The sequence below is a fragment of the Adiantum capillus-veneris genome, chromosome 23, assembly GCF_014529385.1.
Source record: "Adiantum capillus-veneris isolate H3 chromosome 23, ASM1452938v2, whole genome shotgun sequence".
Lineage (NCBI taxonomy): Eukaryota > Viridiplantae > Streptophyta > Polypodiopsida > Polypodiales > Pteridaceae > Adiantum > Adiantum capillus-veneris.
This window is the reverse complement of record NC_140953.1, coordinates 100779767-100790671: the sequence shown is the minus strand read 5'-3', so window position 1 is coordinate 100790671 and position 10905 is coordinate 100779767. Positions and strand designations below refer to the sequence as shown.

General features: G+C 43.6%; 1 protein-coding gene across 1 annotated transcript; it reads right to left on the bottom strand.

The window, feature by feature from the left end:
- Positions 1-1176: 1176 nt before the first annotated feature.
- On the bottom strand, positions 1177-2004 carry LOC147428241 (small ribosomal subunit protein uS9-like). The gene is made up of 2 exons (XM_086497316.1): positions 1509-2004; positions 1177-1414 (listed from the first exon to the last, which is right to left on the bottom strand). The coding sequence occupies exons 1-2, from the start codon at positions 1897-1899 to the stop codon at positions 1341-1343; spliced, it is 465 nt and encodes a 154-aa protein (XP_086353442.1). The 5' UTR covers positions 1900-2004; the 3' UTR covers positions 1177-1340.
- Between the last annotated feature and the right edge of the window lie 8901 nt (positions 2005-10905).

Sequence of the window (10905 nt, the reverse complement as noted above, 5' to 3'; positions counted from 1 at the left end):
TACCACACACAAACCATACATTATGCATAACTAAATAAATAGAGTTAATGATATTTAAGGCTTATTTGCTCCCCCCTTTCTGCAGTCAGAAAACCCCCAAGTTCTATTGAAGATTTCTACATCACGGTAGACATTAGGAACTCATCCCAAGCTCAGTCCAAAATCATGGAGAAAAAAACCACACAAAAGACATCACCGCGATCAGGCTACTGGAGCATCGACCCTGCACCTCCTTTGATGTGCCTCAAAATCCTCACTTCGACAAAGTCAACCATCACCAGACGCAATTGGAGATACTTGACAAGAGCCACAGATGCTCACAAGGAACCATGAGTGACTCGTAAACCATAGGGCAAGCAATCTGCGGATGGCAAGAACTGAGTAAAGTTCGAAACTCGCAACAATTTTCATCAAAAAAGGACCATTGCACTGCACAGTACTCACCTTTACTTTTTCCAATTAAGAAGGAAAAAATCATAACCTTTCTCATGAGTAGCTAAGACATTGCGGCTCAATCAATTTCCAAGAGAAGTATAAGCTTGCGCAGCAATGGTTCCTAATTAGATCTTACCTTATGAAACCAACAAACCGTTGCTATCACCCTCCCAGCATGAGAAAGAAAACTCCCATCTAGGCCAGCACTTGAGACATCTAAGGGGGGCGAGAGTGCATAGTGTGAGTTAGCTGCTAAGTTGGAAGTAGGCCACTAGTATGTTTTGGCCAATCAGGCTAGCAAATGTTGTGCATGTGCCATTGTGAACTTCTCCATTTGTATGATGCTTTTTGTTGTTTAACTTTTTTTGCACAGTAAGTCTGTATGCACCCCCCCGCCCACCCCCAAAAAAAGAAATAAGAAACACTATTAGCCTCAAAATTGGAGCATCAGCACCAGTGCCACTATCCGTGCAGGCTACGGCACCTGCGTCTCAATTTTTTACAGCTTGCAGGTCAGCAAAGCTGAGCAGAGAGACTGATAATCAGAATGATAGGTCTACATGGGCAACCAGGCAGTGTGTTTGGCCTAAATTTGCAAATTCAATGATGACCATCAACATCAAGAAACTAATGTAGCCTTTTCAAACTATTTTCATAAAATCTACATAAAACCACATGCAAAAATAGCTACAACACAAAATTTGGTTGAGACTAGCACAAAAGTCACAAAACAAACTTGCAGAGACAAAACTGATGTATAAAGAGCTCCAAATTCTTCAAAGATGCTTTACATCTTGACTTCCATGAAAACATCCATGTCCTGCTGTCATAAACAGAGAAGAAGTATGCACTCAAAATCTAGCTTTGCGTAAATCATAACATACGCCGAGTTCTTACAGCCTCACTCAAAATGACATTGGCATGATGCCACCAAAATAGAAAATCTCCAATTCAGCAGAAAGCCTCCGCAATCTCCATTCTGATACGAAAGAACAAAGAAGGAAAAAGGCTCATGTACTTCTCTGCGTAGACCTATCGGTAAGACTTCTGGAAGCGAGCACGTGCACCCCTACCTCCAAACTTCTTGGGCTCGCAACGGCGAGGATCAGCAACAAGTAAAGTTCTGTCATACCTGACAAGGATATCACGGATCTCCTTCTTCGACTGCTCATCCACAAACTTTTGATAGAAAGCAACCAGAGCCTTGGCTATGGCTTGGCGGATAGCATAGATCTGTGAGGTATGCCCTCCTCCACGCACCCTAATTCGCATGTCCACACCTGCAAAACGGTTGCGGCCTAGCAGTAACACAGGCTCAAACGCCTTATAGCGCAAAATCTCAGGCTCGACAAGTTCGATGGGACATCCATTGATTTTGATCAGGCCTCTTCCTCGCTTGCAATGACAAACGGCTACTGCTGTCTTTTTCCTCCCAAAACATTGCACAGACTCCACGGCCGCCATCGCTGAGGAGTGAGGACCAAGCAAGGTGAACGCGCCGCGACAAACGCACAGGCTTGCCGACAGCGAGAAACCTTGCTGATGAAATAAGAGACTCGATTTGCTGCACAAGTAGCAAATATAAACCCTACACACGGCCCACAAAAGAACGACGTGGGCTTGGATACGAGTCTTGAACTTCAGACGTAGTAGTCGATAGGGAAACGATAGAAGGAGTGTGTGTGTGTGTGTGTGTGTTATCAAAACTAGTTTCTCGACAGCAGAGGATAGATGAGTTGCGTGAGAGAACCATGATGTGTGTGTTCCTTTTTTAAGAGAGATTGTAAAAAGGATACTCACTTAGGATAAGTACAATACAAATACTTACTATCATGATGGCGTTCTCCAAATAAAAGACACAATGTGCAAAAGAGATCAACTTGCAGACACAAGATGGCACACAATGAAAATGGTTTGTGCAAAAGAGATCAACTTGTAGCTAGAGGATGTCACACACATAAAAACGTTATGGGAGGTATATGCCTAGGTCGCATAGAGGCAACCGACCTCGCTTTTCCATGAGCGGCAAAACTGATCTTGCTAGTTCAAAGTTGCCAGTTCAAAGAGAGCCATGTCAATACATGATTGCAATGAAATGGCCTTGATTTGACGTTCCCATAGCAGTTCTCCTACCCCTAGTTTCCACTGCTACAAGGTAGCTATGATTAACGGCCATGATGCCGAGGTGAGCCATACACAAGTAAAGGGTGTACTAGCGGAGATTCAAGGGTACCATTTGTCCTTGAATTTTCAAGTCATGAATATGGATTGGACACATGTGGTGCTAAGTCAGGAGTGGTTATACGAGTTACGGTCCTCATTAAAGCATAGCGATATGTTGAAACTTGCTCGTCAAAAGTTCGAAAAGCACATGATAGATACAACAAGTGCACTGATGAGAAGCGTCGACAAGTAACCTTCATGGAAGGGGAAGAGGTATTTTTACGTGTGCTGGAATGAAAACTGGGTAAAATCTAAGTTATCCCCGAGATATTGTGGGCCTTTTAAGATATTCGAGCGAGTTGGAGATATGGCTTACAAACTCTCTTTACTTGCACACTCTCTCCGGGTTTTTATTACGTTAACACTTGCATAGGGATAACAATGTAATTGACCATGGTTGATTTCATTGAACCTCCAACCCACCCACATGAACCCAATCATATTTTAAACTATCATGATTTACATACTCATCATCATGTGCGTCGTTAAGCATTAGTCAAGTGGAAAGACCGACCTGAAGAAAGTTCCACTTGGGAGAACATTGGTGTTCTTAAGAAGAAATTTCCCACTTTTGTTTTCAAGGGCGAAGACACTTCTCCAAGGGGGGAGTAACAAAAGGCCAAGGGTCAAGTATGAAACCAAGCGCGGGGGTTGCCTATAAAGAGACATGAGGCTGGGAGGAGAGTACGATTTTATAGCCCAAGGCCTCATAAGGATGATTGTATACTCCTACTTAGAATACATTGCTATCAATTTCTCTAATCCAATTACTTTTCTTGATCAAAGTTTTTTCTTTTTTGGATCACAACTTATATTGTTCATTATCCTCAATCACTAAGCATGAATTACACCTATATGATTTCTTGCACCTACAATTCAATTATATTATTGGGCGGCGACACCCTCATAATACACCACATTGGGCATGCACATCGACCAAGGCATTGCCTAGCACCACATTCAAGACACAAAGCTCATCAAGAACTTAACGTGCTTTCATAAAGGCACCACATTTGGCATATGTATCGGCCAAAGCATTGTTAAGCACGACTTATGCAAAACAATATAAGGTATAGACCCTGTCACCAATGGTCTAGCTTTATCATTTGGTGACTGCCCATCACAAATCTTTGAATCATATCCGTCGTATCTCCAACACACTCAATTATGGAAAAACCCTATATAAATAGTGACCCCGCCAAACTCAAGTATGCTCCATTTAGTTGTGCACATGTCTTGACCATCAAGCTTGATTCACGGAACTCTGTCAAGCTCAAATATGCCTTAACTTGTCTGCACATGGAGTGGCCATCAAGTCCTTCACTTTAAGTTCCAGCAACGGAACCAATCCAAGATATGAAGAAATTTCATCAATTGTCCAAATAAGTCAAATCGAAGCTAGCCATATAAACTGATCACAAAACCAAAAACTCTTCCCGCTTAGCATTAGTCCAAAAAATCCATTATCAAGCAACCTGCTACTAGAAATAGTCAATTTCCTTTGAATCTGCAACCTATACTTCAATAGCCCCTAGGATCAAATGGGATAAGAAGGAATTGCCCAAACATTGGAGCAACGTAATATCCACATGAGCATACATTTCTAGTATCAATTAACATCAATCATTTTTGGTGGATGCATGCTATTCCTCGATCCAATAGGAAGCAACCACTATGCATACCCATCCGTATTGAACCTGCATTTGAAGATCCCTAGAATCTCCTGGATCAAACACCCTTAAGAGAACATAGCATTGATGGGCCCCATAATATACTAGAGCGTCACCTGAGGCATAGTGCAACATCCACATCCCATAAACTTTTGGCAACTTTATCTCGTTACCAGCAAGCATTAAAGAGCACTGACTCCCTTTTACTAACATCCATAACATTGCTAACATAATAATCATTAGAAATAGCATCCAAACCCAACCATAATTGGTATATTGTCCAAGGAAATGAAGAAAACTGTCCACCTTTCTGAGCACCCATGATGATTTAGTATCATCTGTTGGGGTATAAAGCCCAATGTGGTCGCCCAGGTAAGTGGGCGGGCCGCCAGGTATGTACACATATTCTTTTGTAAAAACCTAATAAGAACTCACTATGCTCTACACATTACAGTAGAGCGAGTTCACCATATCGTCGTGCTCTTCTTCTCGCACTTTCTCTCGTGTCGCACTTCCGCTCGTACTCCTTCAACTGGTATCAGAGCTCAGATCGAGGCTCGCGACAGCATTTGCAGGTAGCCAGAGTCACCTGCTCAGATTGGAGTGAGATTCGACAGGCGAAGACACGGACCCAATTTCTGTGGGACAGTCCGAAGGGCTTGGTGTTCTCAGAATTTCATTCTGAGGTCATCTCGACTAGCGTTCGGCTTTGACAAAGTTCTGCGCAGGCCATTTTCGACTACGTGGTCTCGGCGGGTGCAGATCCGACTCTGCAAATTTGGGGTTTCGGCTTACGACTACAGGTGCTGAGGATATCTACACTTCCAAAGTGCTGATTTGTGGTTGTCTACACAACAAAGGACGGCACATAGTTCTTGGAGGCGTGTCACATACGACACGGGCGCACCTACACACAGATTGTAGGCGACATCCACTAGTTCATTAGGTAGCTTGTGTTCGCTGCTTGATATTCCAGATTTCATCCTGACATTGCAGGTACTTCCACATGGGATGTATTGTCAGAGATGATGTATGCCTGTTGAGGGTTTGCTGGCTGTGAGTCACGCAGCAAACAACCGCCGCATCGGTTACAGCATACAGTGGGAAATTTGTGGATGTATGACTTTGTGGGAAGTCTATGTACTGTTAGATTTACTGCAGCCTTTGTTGAGGGTCAAGTGAGGTTTTATTGAGCTGGGGGATTCTCGAATGTTGAGATCCTTTCGTTGATACAGGTCTTGGAGCGATCCCTCGAGCACCCTTAGATAGGCAGCTAGTATGTATTGACTGTGAGTTAGACAGTTGGGATTGCATCTTTGCTTTACTGCCGTTGAGGCATTGTCGCAGTCTATGCTTATAGGACAGTGACATGACAATGAGAGGTGCAGGACAGGTTTACCCACAGCTTACAGTGTTAGAGAGACAGTGGTTTTTTGAGCTGTTTTTGAGTACACCAGAGCCATTTTACAAAGGAGACTCTGCCGAAATTTCTGCAGAATCTGAAGCTTTCTTGGTTCATTTGAAAGGTTGATATTGGTTCAGAGGTCAGTTTACAGGGGAAACTCTGCCGAATTTTTCCCAGGAAAGTAAACTACTGTGAAGCGTAGCTATGGCTGGATCACAGGACACTGCTCTTTACAATATCAAGAAGCTGGATGGAACCAATTTCCCATTGTGGAAGAAGCAGATTTGGCACGTGTTGGTACAAAAGAAGCAGATAAAACCTATAAAGCTCAAGGGGATAAAACCAGAAGATATGGACGAAGATGAATGGAGCGAAATGGATGAATTGGTACTTTCTACCATTATGCTAACTTTGGCAGAAAGCGTTTACTTCAATGTAGCAGACGAGATGTTGTCTTATCAAGCATGGTTAAAGCTGAGTGATCTTCATGAGAAGCAGAGTGCAGCTTCACAGGTATACTGGCTTAAGAAGCTTGTTGACTTGAAGATGAAAGAAGGGACACCTATGTCCAATCATCTGAATGAATTCAACACCATCTACAGTCAGTTGTCAGCTCAAGGTGTCAAGTTTGATGAACCTGTTAGAGCTATGTTCCTGTTGATCACGTTGCCGGACCCTTGGGACACTTTTCGCACAGCTTTGAGTAATTCTGCACCTCCAGATGGTTTGACCATAGCAGGTGTAGAAGGCAATCTGCTTACTGAAGAAACCAGCAGAAAGACAATGGACAAAGGCAAAGGAACAGCCTTAGTTTTCAGGGGAAGGACCAAAGAAAAGAACAAAGGTGGAAAGAGGGATCAATCTCGTAGCAAGTCCCGCAGTGCTAAAGGCAAGAGTGACATAGAATGCTACCATTGTGGTAAGAAGGGTCACATGAAAAGAGACTGCAGAGAATGGAAAGCAGAAAAAGGCAAAGAGAAAGCAGAAGACCATGGTGAGAAGAACAAGTCCTCAGTGAAGATTCAAGAAATAAATGTGACAAACACTGTTGCAGAGGATGACAGTCTAGTGTTAGGAGACATCTACTTCTTGAAGAATACAATGGACTCAGCTCTTCTTACAGCATCTGATGGAAATGCACTGAGTGACTGGATTATAGACTCAGGGGCATCACTTCATGTGTCTCCAAACAAGGAGTGGTTTACCTCTTATGTGACCACTAAAGATCATGTTCGGCTAGGCAATGGGCAGACATGTGAGATCTTAGGTGTTGGAGATGTTCAACTGAAGTTTCAGAATGGCTCTTCTTTCACGCTGAAGAATGCGAGACATGTTCCCGCAATTACAAAGAGCTTGATCAGCACAGGTTTACTTGATGATGCTGGCTACGTCACCACTTTTGGACAGAACATGTGGAAGATATCCAAGGGTTCTATGACAGTAGCACATGGAGTAAAGTCTGGCGGACTTTACATGATTTATGTATCAAATGTCTCTAAAAATGTAATCAATGTAATCGAGCAGCCGAACGTTTCTTTGTGGCATAGCCGGTTAGGACATATGTCCAAGAAGGGAATGGAAATCTTGTCATAATAATCAATATCTAATTCTCCTAAATGATTTTCTCATATTAAACTGATCATTTAATGTGGGGAAGTGCCAAGGGAGAAAAAGCTAGAATATTGGTTAAGCTAGCAGACCGGCCACAGTAGGGATCCAAAGGAGGGAAAATAGGGATCCAAAGGGGGGGCCATCTGCAAAAGAGCCATGTGAAACAATGGGCCAAAAAGACCCTAAGGTTCAGCCCATTAAGACTTCCAAAATGCTAAGGTTCCAAAATTCAAAGGTTGTGTCCAAAGGTCAACCCTAGGAAAAATTGGATGCTTTGTGTGTGCCCTAAAAGTCTTTGCACATCCCTACATGGGAGGGGGCGAGCCCCAAAGCTAGGGGATGAGAGAGAAAGCCACACACACACACACAGGCTCCCTTTACACAAAGGGAATGAGGGACACATGTCAGCTCCCTAGGCCAGATGCCCGCAAGGTGTGCCCAGTTCCTATTGGAAGACCCTTGAAGTGGACCAATGAGAATTAAACTAGAGTAAATCTAGTTTAATTAATTTAAAAACATTTAATAAAAGAAACCAATGAGAATTAAGTCTCCTAGAAGACTATTGGGCAGTCTCCCAAGGGGTCCAATGAGCATTCAGGAGCCCCATGGCTTGCCTGATTCCTATTGGCCAGGAGGCAAAGGGGTCCAATGAGAGTTTAGTTTAATTATTTAATTACCTAAAGCTCTCACAAAAGGGGAAAGGGGGACACATGTCAGAAGGCTATCACTTATGCTGCTTAATTCCTATTGGCTTGACCTGGGGAGGTCCAATGAGGCAAAAGCCAGACCTAATTAGCAGCTAGGGCTCGCCCAAGAGAGAGGGGGGGCTGATTTTTGCTTGGCATTGACACACACACACTCTCACACTTGACCATGTGTGAAGGGAAAATACTCTATCTCCTCCCAAGCTTTAATGGAGAGCTCATCACCTACTCCAAGCTTGTGAGATAGAAGCCTACATCAACACTCTCTTGGCATATGGATGCAAATCCAACCAAGAGCCAAGCTTCAATGCATGCTCATCTTCTCTACCAAGCTAATTACTAAGCTAAGCTATGCTAATATGAGTGATTATGTGAAGAGATGTACATCTTTCTCGTAAGATACTTCTTTTTCTTCTCAATCTACTCTCATACCCTGCTAGCTCTCACCATCTTCGAAGGTGTGTGAGGTCTTGGGTCTGAGAACGGGGATAATTCAAGTTGTGTTTGATTAAGTGTTTTGCTTGGTGTATGAAGCTTCCATCTTCATTGCACTAGCTAGTCTTGTAGGAACACAAAGAATTGTATTGTACAATGTCTCTCTTGATGGGAGAAACCATAATACAAAGCCTTTTGGAGGGGGGACTGGCTCCATGCAAATCCGGTCCTCAACTGTTGTCAATAGCTTAATTTCTCTCTCTTTTGAAAGTATTGTCGATGCTATCTAACTAGGTGTTATGCTTTTTGTTGCTCTCTCCACCCAAGCACTCTTGTAATTCTCATTAGGAATCTATTCTAATGAAATGCCCACTATGTTCATGCTAATTTCCGCTACACATAAGATTATAGGCCATTCAATGTTACATTGGTATCAGAGCTCAAGGTTTCTCTTTTCTTGCTCAAGAAGGGAGGTCCTCAAGCTAGCTACAAATGGTTGGTATTATTAATTGCCTGTGAGTAAGTAGAATAGGGATTTTTCAGCCTTGCAGTGCGCCTGCCTTTGTGCAGTTAACGGGGCATCACCGTCGAGAGCTATGGTCTTAATAGTGGAGTCCTACGGGGCTTGCCTATGGCTTAACCACTATTGAGCTATTAGAAGCTTGACAGGAGCCGGTGCTGTTTTGGTGTCGAAAGACCCTCTCTTCTATTCCTTGCAATTAATGGTATTCGAGCCGCGGGTACAGTAGCTTGAGTGCTTTTTCTAAAGGGGTAAAGAGGAGTAGCAACTAGGGCTTGAAGTGCCAAAGTACACCTAAAAAGTTTATACCTAAAAGTTGTTAGAATGGCTGACAATAGTAAAGAGAGTGAAATTAATGTTGATAACTTTGATTTTGCTCATGAGCAAGCTACTAATGATGCTTCAATGCTTGTTAACTATCTAGTTTCTAGGCTTCAACAAGCCATGGGCAATCCATCTCTCCAAAGTGAAGTGCAACGGCAACTCCGTGCTCACGGGATTCTCCAAGCTCATCACCATGACGAGAGAACACCTAGGAAGCCTCCTTGTGAGACTACCAAAAGAGGTCTCTCTCCGATTCGGGAAGAAGAAGAGAATCCATATGAAGGGCTCAAAAACTTACTTCTTGATGATGCATCTCCTTCCCAAAGGAGAACTCAAGAGCCTCCACCGAAGGAACGAGAAAGAAGCGAGTCTCCCGTCACCTCGGCGGAGATGGCTCCACGAAGACGGCGGGCTAAACGCTCTCCATCACCACCAAAGCGCAGAAGACCATTACACTCTTCTCCACGCCATAATTCAAAGAGGGATGATAAAAAGCAAGAGAAGAAAAAGGCGAGAAAGAGGACACCCTCTTCTCCATCTTCTTCATCCTCTTCCTCTTATGAAAGCTATGGTGAAGACGACAAAGATCAAGACAAGAAAAAGGCGAGAAAGAGGTCACCCTCTTCTCCACCTTCTTCAAATTCTTCATCTTCTGAAGCAAGTGATGGTGCAACTTTTGAACCATCAAAAAGAAGAGGCCATAGGAAATCCTATGCCGCATGGAAGAGGTCGTCCAAGCTGAAGAAATTCAAAGAGGGAGGGAAGAGCATCTCTTTCCTTACCTATGATGGCACCTTTGGTGCTACAGACAAAGTTTTGGCCTTTATCCAGCAATTCGATGCGGCGTTTGGAGATGAGGGCTTCACGGAGTCCTCAAAGCTACGCCATGTAGCTATGCACTTTCAAAAGTCCGCCAGACAATGGTGGTCTAGCCTACGAGCCAACGGTGAAGCTCCACGAACATGGAAGGCTTTAAGAGCTTCCATTATGAAGCAGTTTTTGGCCACCGATGCCAAAGACAAAGTACTCACCGAATGGCGAAGCTTAAAGCTCTCTCCCAATGAATCCATCCACAAATATGCAGACAAGTTTTGGGACCTACAACTCAAAGCCACTGTCTTCAAAAAGTTGGATTTTGGAGAGCAAAAGCAACAATTTTGTGCGGGCTTAACCGAAGAAATGGCGGAGTATGTCAACTCCCAAAGGCCACGTTCCATATCGGCGGTAATACACCATACTATGGTGGCCTCGCGAATCAATTTCCAAACGGGGGGTAAAAGAAATAATAAGCCCCCGGAAAACAAGGGTTCCAATGAGCCTAAGGGGAAGGACAATGTCCAAAAGTCTCCTAAGGGCAATTCCAACAAAGCCAAAGAGAAGGGAGTTTACAAAGGAAAGAATAAACTCTCTCCTGAAGAGCTTGAGCGTTATCGTAAAGATAACCGGTGTTTCAAGTGCGGCGAACAAGGGCATGCATACCGCGCTTGTCCCCAAAAGAACAACCGCCAAGATCCTCCTAGAGCTTCTTTGGTTGAAATCCAAGAGGAGGAGATTCACCAAACTCACCACAAAGGATCT